This window comes from Hypanus sabinus, chromosome 19 (genome assembly GCF_030144855.1).
Source record: "Hypanus sabinus isolate sHypSab1 chromosome 19, sHypSab1.hap1, whole genome shotgun sequence".
In the NCBI taxonomy this organism is placed as follows: domain Eukaryota; kingdom Metazoa; phylum Chordata; class Chondrichthyes; order Myliobatiformes; family Dasyatidae; genus Hypanus; species Hypanus sabinus.
This window is the reverse complement of record NC_082724.1, coordinates 61,352,786-61,376,258: the sequence shown is the minus strand read 5'-3', so window position 1 is coordinate 61,376,258 and position 23,473 is coordinate 61,352,786. Positions and strand designations below refer to the sequence as shown.

General features: G+C 40.8%; 1 protein-coding gene across 2 annotated transcripts in view; it reads right to left on the bottom strand.

Annotated features, from left to right (window-relative positions):
* LOC132377967 (E3 ubiquitin-protein ligase RNF123) overlaps positions 1-23,473 on the bottom strand; it is a 428,887-nt gene that overhangs the window by 140,467 nt on the left and 264,947 nt on the right. For both annotated transcript variants that reach the window (XM_059944516.1, XM_059944515.1), the window contains one exon: positions 13,164-13,248. In XM_059944516.1, the coding sequence (XP_059800499.1) occupies positions 13,164-13,248 (85 nt within the window). The remainder of the gene's footprint in view (positions 1-13,163; positions 13,249-23,473) is intronic.

Sequence of the window (23,473 nt, the reverse complement as noted above, 5' to 3'; positions counted from 1 at the left end):
TTTGGCGAATGCCGCAATGCTAGTACATCCCAGAATGGACGCCCCTACCGCCCTCACAGTGGACGCATCTAACACGGCAGTCGGTGGGGTGCTGAAGCAACTCATCGCAGGTCGCTGGCAACCCCTGGCGTTTTTCAGCAAACACCTGCGGCCACCCGAGCTCAAGTACAGTGCTTTCGACTGGGAACTGTTGGCGCTCTACCTGGCAATCCGGCATTTCAGGTACTTCCTAGAAGGTCGGCACTTCACCGCGTTCACAGACCACAAACCGCTTACCTTTGCGTTTACAAAAGCGTCCGACCCCTGGTCGTCCCGCCAGCAACGCCACCTGTCCTACATCTCTGAATACACAACGGATGACCAGCACGTCTCGGGTAAGGACAATGTCGTGGCTGATGCGCTCTCTCGCCCTACCGTTCATGCCCTTTCCCAAGGGGTAGACTTTGAGGCACTGGCAGAGGCACAGCAGGCGGATGAGGAGATTCCGAGTTACAGAACCGCAGTCTCCGGTTTGCAGCTCCAGGACCTCCCGGTGGGCCCGGGTGAGAGGACCCTACTCTGTGACTTCGCCACCGGCCAGCCCCGTCCCGTCGTCCCGACAGCCTGGCGGCGCCGTGTTTTTGACTCCATTCATAACTTGGCGCATCCCTCCATCCGGACGACTGTCCGGATGGTTTCCAGCAGGTTCGTTTGGCACGGACTCCGCAAACAGGTCAGTGAATGGGCCAAAACGTGCATGCACTGCCAGACGGCCAAGGTGCAGCGGCACACCAAAGCCCCACCGCAGCAGTTCCATCTCGCCCACCGGCGTTTCGACCACATTCATGTGGATATCGTGGGCCCCCTGCCAGTGTCGCGCAGAGCGTGGCACCTCCTGACTATCGTGGACCGGTTCACAAGATGGCCAGAGGCAGTCCCGCTCACCGACACCACCTCTGAATCTTGCGCCCGAGCCCTGATCACCACCTGGATATCTCGCTTTGGTGTACCGGCCCACATTATCTCCGACAGAGGCACCCAGTTCACCTCCAGCCTGTGGTCAGCTATGGCTAGCCTTTTGGGGACTCAGCTGCACCACACAACTGCCTACCACCCACAGTCCAACGGGCTAGTGGAGCGTTTCCACCGTCACCTGAAGTCGGCCCTCATGGCCCGCCTGCGAGGAGCCAACTGGGCGGACGAGCTTCCCTGGGTCCTACTCGGCATCCGCACAGCGCCCAAGGACGACCTGCACGCCTCGTCGGCCGAGTTGGTATACCGCGCGCCCCTGGCCGTCCCCGGGGAGTTCCTACCAGCCCCAAGGGGGCAAGAGGAAGATCCCGCAGCAGTCCTGGGCAGACTACGCGAGAAGCTCGGTATTCTGGCCCCCATACCCACTTCACAGCACGGGCGGAACCCGACCTGCGTACCCAAAGACCTGCAGAACTGTAAGTTTGTGTTTGTACGAAGGGGCGGGCATTGGCCACCGCTGCAGCGGCCATACGAGGGGCCGTTTATGGTGCTCCGGAACAACGGGTCCACGTTCGTGCTGGACGTTGGGGGGAAAGAGGAGGTTTTCATGGTGGACCGCCTCAAACCTGCCCATGTGGACCTGGCGCAACCAGCCGAGTTTCCGGCACCTCGGCGCAGAGGCCGACCTCCCAAGCAGGTTCCGGCCCAGACTGTGGACATTGGGGGGTGTATTGCCGGTTCTGGGGGGGGGGGGTTATGTGGCGACCCATTTCCTGGCACATCCGAACCAGCTCACAATTAGATAGCCTACGGGGGTTTGCGAGCACAGAGCTTTGGAGTCTGCGCCACGGGAGGCAGGTTGAGGGAGGCTTAAAAGTGAGGCTGAAGATTTCGAATAAAGTTTTTCCTTCGACTGCAGTTACCGACTCCGTGTCGTAATTTTAGCGCTGCATGTAGCATACCGCTACAATACATCCTTTCTATGTAGCCCCTTGTCAAGACTACTCATTACATCCTCAAAGAGTTCCAGAAGATCTGTCAAATATGATTTTATTCCGTAAGTTCATGCTGACTCTGTTCAACTCATTTCAAAGGGTTCTGTTATAAATCCTTCATTACAGATTACAGCATTTTCCTCACCATTGACATTAGGCTGACAGGTTTCCTCTTTTTTTTTCTTCAAGGGTAGGTTACATTTGTTGCCCTTCGATTCATAGAAACTATCTCAGAATGTCTAGAATTTTAGAAGCTGATGTCCACAGTGTTTGCTATATATTCAGTGGCCACTTTATTAGCTACACCTGTACACCTTCTCCTTATTACAAATATCTAATCAGCCAATCATGTGGCACCAATGGTCAGACATGGTCAAGAGATTCAGTTGTTGTTTCGACCAAATATCATATTGGGGAAGAAATGTGATCTATGTGACTTTAACTGTGGAATGATCATTGTTGCCAAGACAGGGTGGTTTGACTTGGTTGCCAAGACAGGGTGGTTTGACTATCTTAGAAACTGATCTCCTGAGATTTTCACACACAACAGTCTCTAGAGTTTACAGAGAATTGTGCAAAAAACAAAAACCCAGTGAGGGTCAGTTCTATGGGCAAACTCACCTTGTTAATGAGAAGTCAGAGGAGAATGGCTAGCTTAGTTCACGCTGTCAGTAACTCAAATAACCAAGTGTTACAACAGTGGATGCAGAAGAGCATTGCTTAAAGCATATGTCAAACCTTGAAGTGATACCTAAAAAGGTGGCCGTTGGGTGTATTTCTAATTATAAAGTCAAAACTTTGGGATGCATGCCATTATCGGAATTATTGGCTTTTAGTCTTATCTACTTCCAGAGTACTATTTAGTTTACCAGTGCTTCTTCCTTATTCCCTCTAAACTTTTGATTATCTGACACCTTCGTGTCTTCTATGAAGACAGACACAAGGTAGTTGCCATTTCCTCATTCCATAATGAATCCTTCCTGGCTCTGTCATTAAGGCATTCACATTTCACTTGGCTTTGTTGTTTCCTCTTTATATAGCTATTGAGACTCTCGTAGTATGTTTTGTTTTGTTTCTTAACATAGTCTTATATTCCACCTTTCCTTTCGTCAATTTCCTGGTCTACTTACAGAGTTCTAAAATTTTCCTCATCCACTGTGATTTTTGGTAACTGTATAACCCTCATCCTTTGATTTAGAACTCAGTCATGGATTGACCACCTGTCCTGTTGGTTTTTAGTGCTTTGACTTATTAGATCTTAACTGGAAATTAATATTGCTTTAAAATCTAGGCATTGTCTGTCCACAAATTTATCTGTAAATATTTGTCCAATCAACCATTCCTCTCATGCCTTCAGTTTTCTTTTAGTTCCAGATTGAACTACATCACCTCAAACTTAATGCAAAATTCTATAATATTTTGGTTATTCTTTTCAAAAGCAACAATTGACACACAAAAATGCAGAGAACTCAGTAGGAAATGTAGCATCTATGGAGGGGAATAGCCAAGAACCTTTATTTGGTCTGCTTGAAATGTCAACTGTCCATTTCGCTCCACAGCGTTTTGTGGATTGCTTCAGGCTCCAGCATCTGCAGTCTCCTGTGTTTCCAGATCATCAATTGAACCTTTCTCACTGCACAAGACATACAATACCCTCTTCCCTACTTGGCTCCTTAACAAATTTATCAGAAAATAACCAGAAATATATTCAATTAATTTGAATTTCATTATACTACTAATTTGACTTGTCCAGTCTATATGTACATTAATGTTCTGCATAATATTTATAAGGAACACTCTTTATAACTAAATGTAGTTATTTAAATTGCCCTTTACAACCAAGCTTACATCTGAAACAAACACCTCTAATTTCTTGATTCGTACAGAGCACAACAACTATTTGGTTGTTTCTCATTAACTATTACCAATATTCAGATCCTAACCTTGTTGTTTATCAGATAAAGGATAAAACGTACAGTTCAACCCTAAATCTTAAAAAGCACCTTCCAGCTTATGCTCTCTTCCCATTCCTGTCATTGGGAGTGAGGTTCAGGAGCCTGAAGACCCAAAGTCAATGATTTTGGACCAGCTTCATCCACTCTGCCATCAGATTTCTGAAAGGTCCATGAAAGCTACTTCATTATTTTACTCTCTTTTTCCACTATTCCTTTATATATGCTTGTTATTGCAACTTTTAGTAGTTTTGATGCATTTCACTGTACTGCTGCCACAAAATTACAAGTTCTATAACATACACCTGATTCCGATTCAGGTCCACGGGTGATCACCAACCACACATTTCTGGACCAATGTAGCTTAAAATTAAAACATATTAGCATGATTGTGGTAATTACTGTTTGTCTTTTTGTTGCTGAAAATCTAAATTCTGACAGGAAGTCCCAGAACATGCTTGCAGTGTGGTGTGATGGGACCCAGGAAGAGTTACTTCAGTGCTCCACTCTAGGTTAAGCCAACTTTCACCTCCATTCTGCATTTCTTCAGTGCCATGCAATCAGATGTTTTGGGGCTTGAATTTAATAATTTGCTTATTTTCATGAATTTTGAGTCCAGGCTCTATATCTATACATGCACTATTAATGGAGAAAAAAACTGAGTCTTTGATTGCCTTACAAGACTTAATGCATTTGTGTTTAAAAAGGAAGCCACACCTACCACTCTAATGACTTTGTATTCCTGTCAGAACAGCAATTTCAATGAGATATGTTTAATTTCTTTAAGCACATTCTTGAACCTTTTCCTCTGCTCACCAAGTAATCCATTTCTGTGACAAACCTTGGAATACAATGCCTGTTTTGGGAGCATTAAGATTGTGAAAATCATCGCACACACAGCCATTGTGCACTAACACATCTGGATGCTTCAAGAATTGTCCCTGCTATAGGTCAGGCAGTCTCACTGTCTTGCTGGAAGGAAGAGACACAGGAGATTTGCTGTCAGTAAATCACACGCTGCATTTTCAAGTCACTGTGACAATTTCTCAAGTGCAGTTCCAGCTGCCAACAGTCTGCACCTGAGCTCATCAGCATACAAATTACAATCTCAAGTGATTGTGTGCACTAATTTGTAAGGAAACAGAGTGTGGGACTTAAATCAACTTATTGTAAGGTCTCAGCTGTTGACGAATAAAGTCCTTCAGCAATAGGGAAGTGACGAAAGGGGCAGATGAGTTTCTCATTGAAAGTTCCCAGCTGACTGACAGCTCCAGTACAATGGTCATTTGCCTCTTCACCCCAGGTCAATGGAGTAAGTTTGTGTGCTATTGAAGTGACAGAGCAAACCTTTTCAGGATGCTGCCTCTCTCTCCACAAAAACAAAACATGAGAAAAAGATTCTTATTTATTGTTTGCTCAGTCAGCTAGTTGGTTGGTCATGGTTATGGTTATCTGCATATCCCAAAACTTAATAAAATGATAAATCTGAAAGGAGAGTTTAACTTAACACCCTGGAGCATGTATACAATTGTTATACAGTGAAAAATCTGTAAATAACAATCAAAAGTGAGAGCAACGCACATAAAACATTGGAGGAACTCAGCAGGTCAGGCAGTATCTTTGGAGGGGAATAAAAACACAATGTTTCAGGCCGGGACCCTTCATCAGGCTATCATTGATGGGAAATGTATCAACAGTGCTATATAAATTAAGATGAGAGGCTCTGATGTAATTTCAATTGTGGAGTATACCCTCATCTGTGCTGAATGCCTGCGGATGAATTACAACAAGATTCACTGTCACATGTACTCTCACTAACAACCTTGTGGTATTACTCTTCTCCCAATGACATTGCAGCTAGAATTCTTATGCAGCACTTGTCACTGTTTATGCAGCTGGCTCCTGATAATGTGAAGGAGGTTCTTTATATAAGCAATTACTGCTTTTTTCAATGCAATCCCTAGTATCAAGGATGTCTAGCTTCTGCTCTTTGTGTGCAAGATGATAAGAGGTGTAGATTGAGGAGATAGCCAGACACTTTCTTCCAGAGAGGAAATGGCTCATACAAGAGGGCATAATTTTAAGGTGACTGGAGAGAAGTATGGAGGACGTCAGAGGTAATTTTATTTTCTACAGAGTGGTGAGTGCATGGAAAGGTGGTAGAGGCAGATACATTAGGGACATTTAATAAACTCGGATAGGCACACAGATGACAGAAAAATGGAGGGATATGTAAGAAGGAAAGGGTGAGATTGATCTTGTACCTCACTCCTTTAATGATAACTATGTGCATTTTTTGGACAGCAGAACTGGTAGTTTGAAAGATGGGTTAAAGTAGCCATCTTTGTCAAACTGGACAAAGACAGCACCGATCAGCTACTTACAATGTGGTTCTAACACCTCTACCCCTGCATTTCCACTACAGTTCACAGCTCCATTCATGCAAAGGTAAGACTAATTGATCCTCATCTTCCTCTATGACTCTTAACGACCCTGATGTGATTGCAATACCTTTAAACAACTCACAGGGTTTGTATGCTGGAAAACTACCCACCATGGATCAGAGTTGAAGAAGCCTCTCGGTTGAGTGGCGAAATGTCTTCTGGACAACACAGCAAGTCCAGTTGCCTTGATTTACTACTGCTTGAGATACAATGACCTGGATGATTGAGAACCTTCATAGATATTTTCTCTAGATGGCCAAAATGATTTAACCATTTTGCATTACTAGCTAAAGATAGCTGCAACTATTTTTGCCTTCATTTAGCACTCAAAAGTCCTATCAAGGTAGTGAATGGTGATTTCCTTAGATTCTCCTCTGTCCAGCTGACTCCCAAAACATCAACCATAAAATAACATGTACTGCTGCTCAGATACATTGATAAGAGTGGAGCAGATGTGCATGCTCATCTTTGGAATCCCAAAGCCTATTTATCACCAAGGCATACAGCAGGAGTGCAGTGAAATATCCCCAAAACACTTGCTTGAGCAGTACAGTTCCAACTACAGGAAGTCCCCGAGTTACGAACGTCCGACTTATGGACAACTCATACTTACGAACCGAGGAAGGAGAATGCCATTTGCCATTTTAAGTTGGATTGCGACGCCGTCCACCATTTTAAGTTGTTGCCATTGACATTGTGTTGAGTGTTTAACTTTGTATTTGGCTGAAATTATTCTTGGTAAGATTCACCTTGACACCCTCCCCCCCCCCCCCCTCCACCCCAGTTCTGGTCAGCTGGTGGCGCAGTGAGATCAGCGCCGTGCTGGAGAACGGAGGTTCCCGACTTTGATTCAGTGACAGACCACTCCTGTGCCGGGTTGATGTCGATCCAGTGACTCCCGTACCATCCCTGCCGGATTGATGTTGAGCTCGCAACTTGACCTCATAAAAAGAAACACTGCCACCTCCAGTTTAAACTCCCACGCGGAATATTCAGGAGGATCAAATACCCAAACCCAGCACAGCCCCCACTTGTCCTATTTAGCCTGTCTCAGTGCGGTGGGGTGCTTAGGACCCAGCGGACCTTGGGAGCCGGCAGAGCTCGGGACCCGCCGCCCACAGTGTTTCAGTTCCATTGACAGGAAGCGATCACGATTGAAAATTAAGTGGAAATAACAAAGCGTTTGGAAAGAGATGAAACGCCATTGGTCATTGGAAAAGTATTAGGTTACAGTCGGTTTACGATCAGAACAATTTTAAAGGATAAAGTGAGAATAATGGAGCATGTGAAAGGCCCTGCCCCGATGAAAGCTACAATTATTACTAAGCAACGCAGTGGTTTAATTATTGGAATAAATACGTTTCTTAAGTGTTTTATATGAATAGAAAGGTAAAATATATACTATATACTAAGACAAACATTTGACTAACTGACGCTAAATAATACCGGATGTACTTGTTCCGGCTTCGCACAAATCCGACTTAAAGACAGACTCAGGAATGGAACTGTATGTAACCTGGGAACTGTCTGTACACACAAGAAGTTGTGAGAGACTCAGGGCAAAGCAGCTAGTTTGACCATCGTTCTCTGGATCACTTTAACTCCCTCCACACCCAACAAATACACTTTACAGCTGATTCCTCAACATCCAAAGTTTGAAGTAAATTTATTATTAAAGTATATATATGTATGTCACCATATACTACCTTGAGATTCATTTTCTTGCAGGCATTTACAGGAAAATAAGAAATTCAATAGAATTTAGGAAGAAGCATACGTTACAAAGACTGACAATCAATGTGCAAAAGACGACAAATCATAGAAATAATACAAAAGTAAATAAACAACACTAAGAACCAGAGCTGTAGAGTCTTTGAAAGTGAGTCAGTTCAGAAGTTGTGGAATCAGCACAGAGTTGAGGTGAGTGAAGTTATCACACTGGTTCAGGAGTTTGATGGCTGTAAGATAACCATGGTGGCCCTCCACCAATTGGGGTTGACCATGGATGTTGTGAGCAACTTGACAAAGTTGATATGCAAGCCAGGACAGTACAATATGGAGGGCAAGCTGTTGCCCATACAGCAGGCTCTCTCCACTATGCAGAGGTTGAGTTCAAAGGAATGGCAGAGATTGGTACAGTTTGGCACCAGTAGTGAGCAGGAGCTGTCAGTCAGTGTTGAACTCATCTTAGGGTTCCATCTCCAGATTTTTCCTCTTACTCTTGAAGCTTTCCTCATGAGTGAGTACAGCCACAAGGCAACAGAGGTTTGAGATCAGAGTTCTCCTTTTCCTTGATGAGCTGCCGACCACAATGGTGTGGGACCTAAGGCTCCTGTAACTCCTGCCTAATGGTAGCAATAAGAAAAGAGCATGGCCTAGATGATGGGGGATTCTTGATAATAAATGTTGCTTTCTTGTGGCAACGCTCCTTGTAAATGTAATCAATGACTGGGAGGGCTTTGTTGGATTGGACTTTATCCACCACTTTCTGCAGAATTTTCTGTTCCTCAGCATTGATGTTTCCATATCATTATGCTGACCACAGGAATGTACTTCTCACCCTTCATTAAGGAGGGATGTGATGTTAGACAGATTAGTTATCTTTTTCATTCCTAAATCAATTTTAAAGTTTTCAATTACTTTGCAAAAGGTAATAGTATTTTATATAAATTTATTATACTTTAATTTTAAAGTAATTATGAAAATTTTTAATTATTTAAGTGCATTTTAATTTTCTTTAAGCACCTCTAATCTTTGAAGTTATTCAGAAGCAGCACTCTAACAGCACACTTCTCCAGGTAGCCAGGTAGTCTAGGGAAAACCCTGATGATTGAGCCAGATTGTTAGTGTAATGCTATTTCAGAGCCAGCTGTAAGATCAGGGTTCAATTGCTGCCATTATTCGTTAGGAGTTTATATGTTCTTCTCATAACTGTGTGAGTTTCCTTCAGGCTCTCACTCCGGTTTCCTCCCATAGACATAGGATTAAGGATAGTGAGTTTTGGACATGCTGGAAGCGTGGAACCACTTGTGGGCTGCTCAGCAGAATCATTGTTTCGATTTCATGCAATGATAAATTTCACTGTATGTTTCAATGTGCTTGTTACAAATAAAGCTAATCTTTATCTTTAAGTCCGGCAGCAAGACCTCAGCAGACTGGGTGCTACATGGCTGCAGGTTAGTGCGGGCAATGCCACGTGCAGGCCAAGCACAATCAGACCCACACTGCAGGCTGGTAAGCCAAAGGCAGCAAATAGAGTTTGGTATGTTAATTATTCTGAAGTCAGCCCCATATGTGTCACCTTTGCTGTGAGATCCTGTTCAGCTGACTGGACAAAATTTTTACATATATTCAATGGTGCATTCAGCACTGTGTGCAGTAGTATGTCCAGGGATATATCCAAAACAGTGAATAAGGGAGAAGAGATGGAAAAGAAATAAATGCAAATTGAGAGTATGTCATAGAATCATACAGTGAGGAAACAGGCCCTTTGGCCCATTGAGCTTACACTGACCACCAATTACACATTTATATCTATCCCATTTATTTTCCAAATTCCCATCAACTCTGCCAAATCTACCACTCACTACACACTAGGGACAATTTACAGTAACCAATTAACCTGGGAGGAAACCTGGGAGGAAAGAGAAACTAATGGAGAATGTGCAAACTTCACACAGACTGCACCAGAGATCAGATTTGAACCTAGGTCACCAGATTTGTGATGCAGCAGCACTACCACTTTACAACACCCCACAACATGACATGATAGAGTCTGATAATGCCTTGGGATGTGTGAGGCATTTAGCTGTCAGAACAATTCATGGCAGCACCACTAACCTCAGGACAAGGAAATCACTTCAGCATGAAATGACATTCAAGTATAAAAATGGAAAACTGGGAAGAGTGTTTCACAAAGCTCTCATGAGAGAGCATTCAGTCATTAAATCTATTGTTCCACCCCAATAAATAAACCAGCATGTAATGGAAACTGATGGCTCCGGGCCTGTTTTTATGGTCTCCCAGTGTTTGCTTGCTGATTTTCTCCCTTGAGAAAGGCATGTGCTGTTAATATTTCCTGGGAGGATTTGCTACAAAGTGTTTCTAGACCACAAGAGATCATTCTCTTCACGAGTCTCTCCCCTTTCTGCAATGATGTATCTGTGTCATTACACTGCCATCAGTTTTGCACTGTTTCCATACAACAGAGGAGGTCAATTTGTCCCATTAAATCTATGCCAGCTGACAGAACCCTCCTATTCGCTGCTAACTCTTCCCCTGGTAACCTATTGCTCTCCACAGTCAGAACAGCTGCAGGAAGATGGAAGATGGAGCAGGCAGAGTCCAGAAGGACAACGCCAAAGGGCAGTTTCAAACCAAGATCACTTGAATTGTTCTACCAGCTGTGTCGCTCCTTCCATTCACAGAAAGAGTGCAGCCCATAAGCCATTTCATGAATTGGTTTCTCAGCCTCAATTAGCAGAATTCTGTTTCTGCGCAGAACACCCAGGGACTGCTGGGCTGGTAATGCTATATTTCCCCCCCTCCACCTTCATCTGTTGTTTCTTACTGTGGTGTTTTTGCTTCTCTATATTTCTGCAGAGCTATCTTGAACCTCATGTATGAATGCTCTTGCAGCCCTCAAAACCCACTGTTAGTCTCAGTGCAGTGTTGAAATGGATCAGTGAACTTTTATATATTAATATTCACCTACATCTTTGCAGTTTGCTTCAGGGCCCACAGAGGTCAGAAAGTCAGCTGTTAGATGCAGGTATAAGAACTGACTGACAGTTAACATGAGGCAGAAGACCATAAAACCACATAATAAAGAACACAATCAGGCCATTCCGCCCATCAATCCGCTCTGCCATCCAATCGTGGCTGATTTATTATCCTTGTCAACTCCATTCTCCTGCTTTTCCCCTACAACTTTTGGTGCTCTGACTAATCAAAAACCTATCAACCTCTACTTTAAATATACCCAATGACTTGGCCTCCACAGCTGTCTGTGGCAATGAATTCAACATATTCACCACCTTCCAAAGGCATAGCTGAAACATAAAATGCTTATTCTGTATCTACCTTGGTCAAAAAAGGCATTGCTGCCACAGTCTTAGCATAGATGGGATCAACATTGGGAGGAAATACCAGAAAACTGACTATACTTAGATATGAAAAATCACATGGTCAAGTTTGGATGCATCGCACTTTGCCAATCAACTGCAGATGGATATTTCAAAAATATTGTGTAGAATCTTGGAGTCTTCACTAGGGTCAGGGTTGGTACTAAACATGGTTGAATGGGAAACATTACAATTTTGTTCACGACGACATAAATAAACTCAACAGGTGCAGGCTGGTAACTTCACGAATACATCAGCTTTTACAAATAATAACCAACAAGAAGAAAAATAATAGTAATTTGGAGAGGTGTGAATTATTAACAGAGAACAGAGAACCGTGTTTGACTAACTTAGTTGAAATTATTGACAAAGTAATGAAGGAGGCTAATAAGTATAATGCAGTAAATATCACAGAATTAACTTTCAGGTGGCATCCAAAAACATCTCTCAAAAGAGGTTGTTCTAAAACTGAAACTGATGGAAACAAAGAATCACTGATGGCATTGGTAAGAGGTTGGCTCAAGGATTGTAAGCAGAGAACCATTGCAAATGGCTACTTTTCAAACTGGTGAGAGATAAACAATGGTGTGGGTTCTTACTAGACAAGCAGCCAGAGTTCTGGACTATTGTTCCACTGGCAATTTAAGGTAGCCGGGGAACTTAAACTAAATAAAAAAATAGACCTTGAATTTAAAAAAATCTCAGCAATAACTGTAGCCTCGTGAAAGGCAAAAAAGTTACTTAGAAACTTTATAAAACAAGAGTTTAACATCCCATTTTATTCATCACCATGTAAAAAGGAATATAAAATCCCAGAGAATATGAACAGAGAGATAACCAATGTCAATTGCAAGAACAAGGCTTATATTGTTCTTAAAGCTGAGCAGGTTAGGAAGACAATACCATGATGGGTTTAAGTACGCAAAAAGAGACAGAAACTGTTCCCATTTGTAAAAGGCCAAGTATACAGATTTAAAATAACTGCTAAAGACCCAGGCTAACAAGAATAAAATCTCCGTGACACAGCAGGTAGTTATGATCTAGAATTCTGAAAGTGTGGAGGGTATCTATATAATTGAGGCTTACAAAAGGGAACAGATAAAATCATGAGGGACAAAGTATTAAAGTAGAGCAGGTAAATTAGACTGACGAGATGCCCTGGCAAAGCTGGTATAAACCTGCTGAATGGGCTGAATGGTGTCTTTCAGTGTTGTAATGTTTCTGTGATTCTAACAAGTTTTGTAGCCAGTTAAAATGGAGGAATATAGCTGAACTTAACATTGCTTTTATTGGGGTTCTGTGCAGCTCTGAAGTTTGGATCGATCTTTAGAAGTAATTCTAACCATATACTGTGAACAATAAGTCCAAACCTGAGAACTGACACAATTCAAGTTATCCAAATGGTTCTTTAACCAAAACTTCACAGACTATTTTGTTATCATGCTTAAATAAAGAACTAAGAAAAATGGTCAAAACTTTCTTTCAATCATGCACACTAATATTTATCTAACATTATATCACAGTGTAAAATGTACCTCCAAAAAGATACTTTACTCTGTTAAAAATAGCATTTTGTAATTTCCCACATCAAATACACTGTCTAACCGAGTGACAGCCAATATACAAATGTTTGTACATAAATCATTATATTATAGCTTAACAATCCTTCTGTTCAACACTTAGCAAACAGTTTCTTACCCCTGAGCATCAGAGTCAACTAGGATGCGGACAAGAATTCCTGTCACAGCTACCAATATTGGATAATGGTCCACGCTTTCCAAACCTGAGGAAGTAGGAGTGAAGAAATAACATCATTAGTACATTGTTTTTTAAAAAATACAATTTCTAGCATGCCACATTGATCAATATTAAATCAAGTGTGCAATGAAGTATGAAATGTGTGTGTGTTTTCATAGCCAAGCTTTAGACTTTTGGATTTGAAGAGAATTAAGGAATATGGGGATTAAACAGGAATGTAGGGTTGAGTCATGACTTGAGTGCACACCATTTAGTTACTCTCTGCTTTTCTTGATTTTGCAGGACTGGGGTATAAAACCCTCCAACCTATTGAACTACAATATAACCTTGGGCTACTCACATGCTTAGGTCACATGGTATTTTCCAGAATTTTACTCATGACTATCTATGGGTCAGTCTGACCACTTCCTCCACTGTGTTTTAAGTAGCACCTATGCCCATGTACCACTAAGACACTAATGCAATCCACTTCAGCACTGGAATGTTCACTAGAGCAAAATAACACATTTTTGTCATAGAGAGCATTCTGGTGCTTATGACACCTATACACTGCAATAACAACACATGCACTTATTGCAGTCCACAGGTGTCATTGAGCTGAACAGCACTGAAATGGCCCATCATGTCCTTGCAGACCTTTCTGCATATCTACACTGATCCCATTTGCCTGCATTAGTACATAATCCTTTTATGCTTTGCCTTTCTAAGTGAATATAGCAAATGTAACCACTTCCTCCACTAGTGTGTTCCAGGTATCAATTACTCACTGTAATGTGATCACAGTAATATAATCAGATTAAATCCAACAATTAGCTATGTAGAGAAGAGACAGCCAAACACTGCTCAAAGTTAGACAATAAAGAGCACCTTAATGACAGGAAACAAAAAGGTTTAGGAAGGGATTTCCAGAGGTTATGCCCAAACACGCCAGGCAAGCTCATTAACACCAAGATGAACTGATACAGTAAAAAAAATGATTTATAAACACAACTCATCAAAATAATTTGAGGGACTAAAAGAGATGAAAAATTTTAAATCTGAAGCATTAGCAAAACTGAAAGCTGGTGCAGCTGATGAGCATAGGTGAGAGGAGAGTGAGGCTCAGGAGGCAGGGATGGAGGCAACAAAATTCTGGATAATCTCAATGGAAAGCTGTTGAAAATTTGGAATAAAAACAGAAAATGCTGGAAACATTCGGCAAGTCAGACAGTAATTGTGAAAAGACAGGCACAGTTAATATTTCTGGGCCAAAAACCTTTGTCAGAACTGGGAAATGGGCTAGTTTTCAAAGTAAATTTATTATTAAAGTACACAGATGTCAGCATATACAATCCTGATATTAATTTCCTTGTGGGCATACTCAGTAAATCCATAACAGAACAATAGCCATCATTGAATCAATGAAAGACCACACCAACTGGGTGTTCAACCAATGTGCAAAGTACAACTGTGCAAATACAAAAAGAAATAAATAATAAAAAAATAAATAAACAATAAATATCAAGAACATAAGATGAGTCCTTGAAAGTGAGTCCATGGGTTGTGGAACATTTCAGTGATGGGGTAAGTGAAGTTGAGAGAAGTTATCCTTTTTGGTTTAAGACCCTGATGGTTTAAGAGTAGCAACTTCCTGAACCTTTTGGTGTGAGTCTTGAGGTTCCTGTACCTTCTTCCTGATAGCAGCAGTGAGAAAAAAAAGCTTTACCTGGGGGGTGGGGGTCCCTGATGATGGATGTTGCTTCCTTGTGACAATGCTTCATGTAGATGTGCTCAATGGTGGGAAGGGCTTTACCTGTAATGGACTGGGCCATATCCACAACTTTTTGTAAGGTTTTCCATTCAAGGGGATTGGTGTTTCTATATCAGGCAGTGATGCATCCAGTCAATATACTCTCCACCACACATCTATAGAAGTCTGTCAAAGTTTTATATGTCATGCTGAACCTTCACAAACTCCAAAGGAAGTAAGAGGTGCTGCCATGTTTTCTTCATAACTGCACTCGTGCCAGGCCCACATACTAAAAGACTGCTAGTCTTGGGAATCCTTTCCCTCAGAGAAATGCAAATAATTACAGATGTTTGTAATCCAAGAATATGTGAGAATTAGAACGGAAAATGGAAGTGAGGTGGATTATCCGTCATGATCTTGATGAGTGGCAGACTAAACATGCCATTGACCGAACTGAGTGATAAGCAAACTGATTATTCTGAACATAGCTAGATTAGACAAATATATGGGGTTTCCGCTGGTTTTAATACTTTTTATAAGATATTAGAGGAATTAATGTAAGACTAAAGTCGTAGTTTAATCATGATTTGTACTTTTTTAACAAACTCGTGTATTTTTCACAGACTATATGGTGGTTCGTCTCCACTTACTGGCAGAAAGTGGTATAGGAGTTACCCACACCTTTTCATTTTTCATTGGTTAAGTGTTAGCAACATTATCCACGTGATGTAATTGTGCAACCATTGATTGGTTTACTTTTATCTAAGGGATTTTCTCACCCTCACTGTAAAGTTGATGAAATTTTCAATGGTGCCATTGTTCTTCTCTTTACCTTTTTCTTTTTTAATTGCATCATCCCAACCTGATTGACATCTGAGACCCTGTGAGGAAGTATAAAAGAGGGTCTAGGGGAACACCCCCTTCAGACGCACCAGAAGAACCGCTAACGATCTCGTAGTAGCGGGAAGCCATTTGAAGGAAGTCACGTGCGTTCGATTCCGTTGCTGGAATCGGTGACTGGAACCATGGAAACCAGCTTTTAGCTAACAACGAGGAAGCCTGCTCCCCTGACTCAACGGATTCGCTTCATAAAGACCCGGGCAAGTTTCTTTTCTCACCAATCTCTCTCTCTCTCTCCAACAAGTGAAAGCCCAGCGGTCCCCCAAAAGGCTGAAGCCTGCCGGAACTGAGTGACTTTTATATTTCCATCGGACAATATATTATCCCCTAGACAAACGATCGAGCTGTTTCTTATTGATGGTTATTATTAGACACTTGCTTTTAGATTGAGTAGTGACGACGTATATTATCTGAATGTTTGTATTAATCTTATTTTTGTGCCGCTTCATAAATAAAGATTTTTAAAAAATAGTACCATCAAACTTCAACGGACCTCTCTATCTTTGCTGGTAAGTGATCCAGTTACGTGATTTCGTAACACTTCTTCCAGTATTATGGGATGCCATCCAGTCCTGGTGCAATATACCTGCCACAAATGGCTACAGTATCAAATGACAGTGTTCCATATACATAGAGAATCCTAAACAGGTGAACAGTGCTGATCACACATAGAATCTTAAAGACTAGTGGAACAAACAATCTGTCAAAGAAACTCAGAGGTCAAGTAGCATCTGCGGACAAAGGAATTTGGATGTTTTGTGTTAAACGCTAGTAACGGTTTCTACAGTTGCTCCAACTTAAATAGGAATTCGGTGGTTAATGTGTACAATCCTACACAGTGGAACAATGCTCCAAAAGCACTCATTCTCAAACACAGAAACTACTTAATTCCTCAGGCACTTTAACCTTAGATGTAGTTATGTAGAACAAGTAGAAGCCATTTCATAATATATATGTATTTCAATGCCTTTGGCAATAGTTTATCAATTTCAGTTAAATGACTAATCTTTCAGCCATTGGCATTTGTAGAGTAAGGTTACTAGCCCTTCAGAAATCCTCTACTAGTTAGACCAATCTTTCTAGTCCTAGACTCGCCAATGAGTAGAAAATATTTCTCTCCAACCATCCAATCGGTTCCACTTAACACTTTCTAAAAGATTAAATCATCCTGAGCTTTCAAAGTTCCAAATCATAGCACTGAACTTTATGCACCTTCTCCTCAGACCTCAACTTTCAAATGTAGCATTATTCAACATTTCACTCCCTCCAAGAGCATCATGTGCTTCCTAAGCTATGATGCCCATAACTGTTGCCAATGCATTATCTGATAAAGACTTCGTAGAGTCTCCCTTGTACACCCATCCTTTATGTGTAAAACAAGTTCAGCTTTTTTTCCATTATTTTCCTGCATTGATCCATAGAAGCCAAGATCTCCATGGTCAGTATGTCTTTCCCAATGGGATCACCCGTGAGACGATAAGACACAGGAGCAGAATTAAACCATTTGGACCATCAAGTCTGCTTCTCCATTCAATCATGGCTAATACTTTTCTCCCCTCCTCAGACCCACTCCCTGCTCTTTTCCCCGTAACCTTCCATGGCATGTCTAACCAAAAATCTATCAAGCTCTGCCTTAAATGCACGCAACGACCTGGCCTCCACAGTTGCCTGTGGTAATAAATTCCACAAATTCACTACCCACTGGCTAAAGAAATTTCTCTGCACCTATTTTAAATTGATACCCCTCTATCCTGAGGCTGTGCACTCTTGTCCTAGATTCCCCCACCTTGGGAAACACCCTTTCCACTTCTTCTGACTTGGCCTTTCACCATTTGAAAGGTTTCAATGAGATCTCCCCCTCATCCTTCTAAATTCCAGTGAGTACAGACCAAGAGCTATCAAACGTTCCTCGTATGATAACCCTTTCATTCCTGGATTATCCTTGTGAACTTCCTCTCAACACTCTCCATTGCCAGCACATCTTTTCTTAGATGAGGAGCCCAACACTGTTCACAATGCTCAAGGTGAGGACTCACTAGAGCCTTATAGACCCTCAGCATCACATCCCTGTTCTTGTATTCTAGACCTTTTGAAATTAATGCCAACATTGCATTTGCCTTCCTCACCACTGACTCTAGCTGCAAGTTAACCTTTTGGGAGGTCATGTGGAAGGTCATGTTTCACAAACCTTACCGAATTTTTTGAAGTTACGAGGAATGTTGACGAGGGTAAGGCAGTGGATGTAGTCTATATGGACTTCAGCAAAGCCTTTGACAAAGTTCCACATGGAAGGTTAGTTAAGAAGGTTCAGTCGTTAGGTATTAATGCTGGAGTAATAAAATGGATTCAACAGTGGCTAGATGGGAGAAGCCAGAGAGTAGTGGTGGATAATTGTTTATCGGGATGGAGGCCAGTGACTGGCGGGGTGCCTCAGGGATCTATTTTGGGCCCAATGTTGTTTGTAATGTACATAAATGATCTGGATGATGGGGTGGTAAATTGGATTAGTAAGTATGCCGATGATACTAAGGTAGGAGGTGTTGTGGATAATGAGGTGGGTTTTCAAAGCTTGCAGGGAGATTTATGCCGGTTAGAAGAATAGGCTGAACGTTGGCAGATGGAGTTTAATGCTGAGAAGTGTGAAGTTCTACATTTTGGCAGGAATAATCCAAATAGAACATACAGGGTAAATGGTAGGGCATTGAGGAATGCAGAGGAACAGAGAGATCTAGGAATAACAGTGCATAGTTCCCTGAAGGTGGAGTCTCATGTAGATAGGGTGGTGAAGAAGGCTTTTGAAACGTTGGCCTTTATAAATGAAAGCATTGAGTACAGAAGTTGGGATGTAATGTTAAAATTGTACAAGGCATTGGTAAGGCCAAATTTGGAATATTGTGTACAGTTCTGGTCACTGAATTATAGGAAAGATATCAATAAATTAGAGAGAGTGCAGAGACGATTTACTAGGATGTTACCTGGGTTTTAGCACTTAAGTTACACAAAAAGGTTGAACAAGTTAGGTCTCTATTGATTGGAGCGTAGAAGGTTGAGGGGGGATTTGATCGAGTTATTTAAAATTTTGAGGGGGATAGACAGTTGATGTAGATAGGGGAGTGGGGGAGAATCAAACAAGAGAACATGAGTTGAGAGTTAGGGGGCAAAGGTTTAGGGGTAACACGAGGGGGAACTTCTTTACTCAGAGAGTGGTAGCTGTGTGGAATGAGCTTCTAGTAGAAGTGGTAAAAGCAGCTTCTGTATTGTCATTCAAAGTAAAATTGGATAGGTATATGAACAGAAAAGGAATGGAGAGTTATGGGCTGAGTGCAGGTCGGTGGGACCAGGTGAGAGTAAGCGTTTGGCATGGACTAGAAGGGCCGAGATGGCCTGTTTCCGTGCTGTAATTGTTATATGGTTAATGAACAATTTTTTAGATCAATTGAATATTCTGGGTCTTTTGGTTGATTATCGAAAGCAGTTGAATCAACCTATTTCTCAGGAGGAAATTACTGAGGCTATACGTTCATTTCATCCTGGGAAATCTCCAAGACCTGACAGTTTTTCTGGAGAATTTTATAAGGCCTTCCCCTCATTGCTTATAACTTACTTATGTTCTACCCTCACTGAGTCTTGCAAGGTCTGTAGGTTGCCAGTCTTTTTATGAAGCTTCCATTTCACTTATTCTTAAAAAGAATATAAATCCCACTGAATGCTCCTCATATAGACCAATCTCTTTACTCAATGTTGATGCTAAGATCCTATCTGGTCCGTAGACTCAAATATATTGTACCTTCTATAATATCTGATGATCAGACAGGATCTATTAAAAATCGATATTCCCATTTTAATATACAGCAACTGTTAAATGTTATGCATTCTCCATCCAAGGAAATAACAGAATGTGTGATTTCTTTAGATGCAGAGAAGGCTTTTGATCGAGCCAAATCGAATTAACTATTTAAATCCTTAGAAAAATTTAATTTTCGGCCCAATTTTATTCATCGGATTAAATTACTTTATTTATCTCCCTCTGCTCAGGTCCTTACTAATTTTCAGACTTCTAAACCAAATAAACTTCAACATGGAACCAGACAAGGATGTCCGTTGAGTCCTTTGCTTTTTGGTTTGGTGCTAGAACCTTAAGCAATTGCCTTTCAAGAGTCTAAAGATATCACCGGTATCTTAAGGAAAGGTACTATTCATAAAGTCTCGCTTTATGCTGATGACCTATTGCTTTTTATATCTAATGTTACAACTTCTTTACCCTCTGTGTTTCGTTTACTGACTAATTTTAGTCAGTTTTCAGAATATAAATTGAATTCACATAAGAGTGAATTGTTTCCTTACCAAATGATATTAACCTTCCTTTCAAAATTGTAAGAAAACAATTTACATATTTGGGCATAACCATCATTACGAATTACAAAGATTTATTTAAAGAAAATGTTTTAACTTTAATGAATTATGTGAAAAAGACGCTCTCTAATTGGTCACCTCTCTCTTTATCACTAATTGATTGAATTAATTCTATTAAAATGAATATTTTACCTAAATTTATATACCTCTTTCAAGCCGTACCTGTTTTTATTCCCAAGTCTTTTTTTAATTCTGTAGATTTGATTCTTTCTTCCTACATACGGAAGAACACAAAATCTCGATTAAATAAAGCCCACCTTCAAAATAGCAAAAAGAATGGTGGTTTTGCTTTACCTAACTTTAGGTTATATTATATTAATTGTGAGGATTGTCCAATATGGGTCTTTTTGGAAGCCAATTCTGTTATGGAATTTTCTATTATTTCTCTTCTTGGATCCTCTCTTCCTTTATCTGTATATAGATTAACTGACAGTTTAGTGGTTAAACACACTTTGAGGATCTGGCTACAGTTTAGAAAACATTTTGGTTTATTGAGATTTTCTCTTTCCAGTCCTATTTTTTCTAATTTTTTTTAAACCATCTAAGACCGATCTGTGTTTTAGAGAATGGGATAGATTAGGCATTAAACGATTTCAGGATCTGTTTGTTGGAGGGAATCTTTCTTCTTTTGAGCAGCTCTCAGTGAAATATAACCTATTTAATACCCACTTTTTTTGATATCTACAGATTAGAGATTTTTTAAAGATCTAAATTACATACATTTCCTACTAGCTCGGATAAGAACATAATAGTTATAATTTTTAATTTGAAACCTTTTGAAAATGGCTGAATTTCTTATATTAATGGTCTGTTATTGGGATTGGGAATAGCTCCTTTAGATAAAATTTAAAAAAGATTGGGAAAAGGACTTACAGATCTCATTATCTGATGAGACCTGGAGGGTTATTTTCGAAATAGTTAATTCTTCATCATTACGTGCTTGTCCTTCCCTTCTACAATTTAAAGTAGTACATAGGGCTCATATGTCTAAAGACAAGCTCTCTTGCTATATTGCAGATATATCTCCTTACTGTGACATATGCAATAAAGGAGACGCTTCATTAATTCACATGTTTGGGTCATGTTCGAGCCCTGAAAAATATTGGAAAGATGTATTCCAAACTTTTTCTGTACTTTTTAAAGTTAGTTTTAAGCCCAATCCTTTAACTGCCTTATTTGGTATTGTTGAGGAAAGAACTTAATTTTGGAGCCTTCTCATTCGCGGGTACTGGCTTTTATTTCTCTTATGGCTAGGAGGGCGATCTTGCTTAAATGGAAGGAGATTCCCCCCCCCCACACATGCTCAATGGTTATGTGATGTTGTGTCATGTTTAAATTTAAAGATTTGTTGTTCGATTTCCTATTCTAACTAAGGTTTTCAAACGTTATGGGGACCTTTTCTGAACTATTTAAAAGATCTTTGAATTGTTATTAAAATATAGATCTGGGCTATCACTATAAAATGCTATATGGTAAAGTACTCATTTCTTTTTTTCTTGTTTTTCTTTCTTCAACCAGCTTTGTCTTGGTAGGGGTATACATTTTTAAAATAATATAATTAATCATACCAATGTATTTCATTACTCAATTTATTTTATTTGATAGATCATCAATATGGGATACTGTGATTGTATCACTATGATTTATATATAATGCATTTTGTGCTATCTTATTTTGATATTATATAATAAGTATCCTTATGAACTCTGTATTTGGGTGGGTGGGTAGGTAGGTGGGTAGGAAGGAAGGAAGGAAGGAAGGAAGGAAGGAAGTTAATTAATGCGAGATGTTTGTAATCCAAAGGCGAATGTTGTGAGAAGGCAATTACGTCGATATTCCATGACAGCAATACAAAATAACAATAGCAGTAGGTTTTATCTCCGAAGTTGTTCCACTCCACACACGAAGTATCACCAACAGTGATCTTCAACAAATATCCTTTCAACACAAGTGGTACCACACCTGAATACAGCTACGGGACATCCCAAAGTGATTGCCACAGGATACTCAAACAGAATCCACATATGGATTATCACAAAGGGGATCATCTTCAAGGGAACCACCACCCAGGCAAGGGTAGACACACTGGTAGATTCCACAATGTTACTCCAATCTCTCACAAGGTGATAGCCACTTATCCAGCTCCATGACATACGAAATAAATCCAACAGTGATTTGCCACGGGGTGCCTTTCTTCAGTGAACTACCACACCCAAAGGGTAAACACACACATGATATTCACAAAGGTTTTCACCTCACCAGAGAACTCACTCCTGCAGATTAACTAAATTAATTAATTAAATGACTCTAACTGTGTAGTATGTGTCTGACTGTTCTTGTGTATTCAAAACAAGCTGCAGAGAAACCATAACATCGATTGTCCATCAAATAACTCCACCTCTCTCTCGCTCTCTGGAGCAGCTCAAACAGTGTCCAAAAGTCAGTCATTCTCCCAGTGTTTTAAAGTGTCAGTCCACAGAAAATATGAACCTTAGGGGCACATAACAATCTATCCGACACTTTCCTCAGTTTTCACAGAAATTCATGCCATTGCTGTTCTGCTGTCATTCCAGCCAGCATCTCCTTCCAATTTACTTTGGCCAATTCCTCTCTCATACCACTGTAATTTCCTTTATTCCACTGAAATATTGCTACATCAGACTTTACTTTCTCCCTATCAAATTTCAAGTTGAACTCAATCATATCGTGATCACTGCCTCCTAAGGGTTCTTTTACCTTAAGCTCCCTAATCACCTCTGGTTCATTACACAACACCCAATCTAGTAAAGCTGATCCTCTGGTAGTCTCAATGACAAACTGCTCTAAAAAGCCACCTCGCAGGCATTCAACAAACTCATTCTCTTGACATCTATTACCAACCTGATGTTCCCAATCAATCTGCATGCTGAAACCTCCCATGACTATCATAACATTGCCCTTTTGACATGCCTTTTCTATTTCCCATTTAATCTGTGGTCCACATCCCAGCCACTGTTGGGAGGCCTGCATTTAACTGCCATCACGGACCTTTTAATCTTACAGCTTCTTAACTCAACCTGCAAGGATTCAACATCCTATGTCACATCTTTCTACTGATTTGATGCCATTCTTTGCCAGCAGAGCCATGCCACTCTCTCTGTCTACCTTCCTATCGCTCTGACCTTGCTCCCAACTCCCAACTGCTGATGGCTGTAACATCAACCCTGAC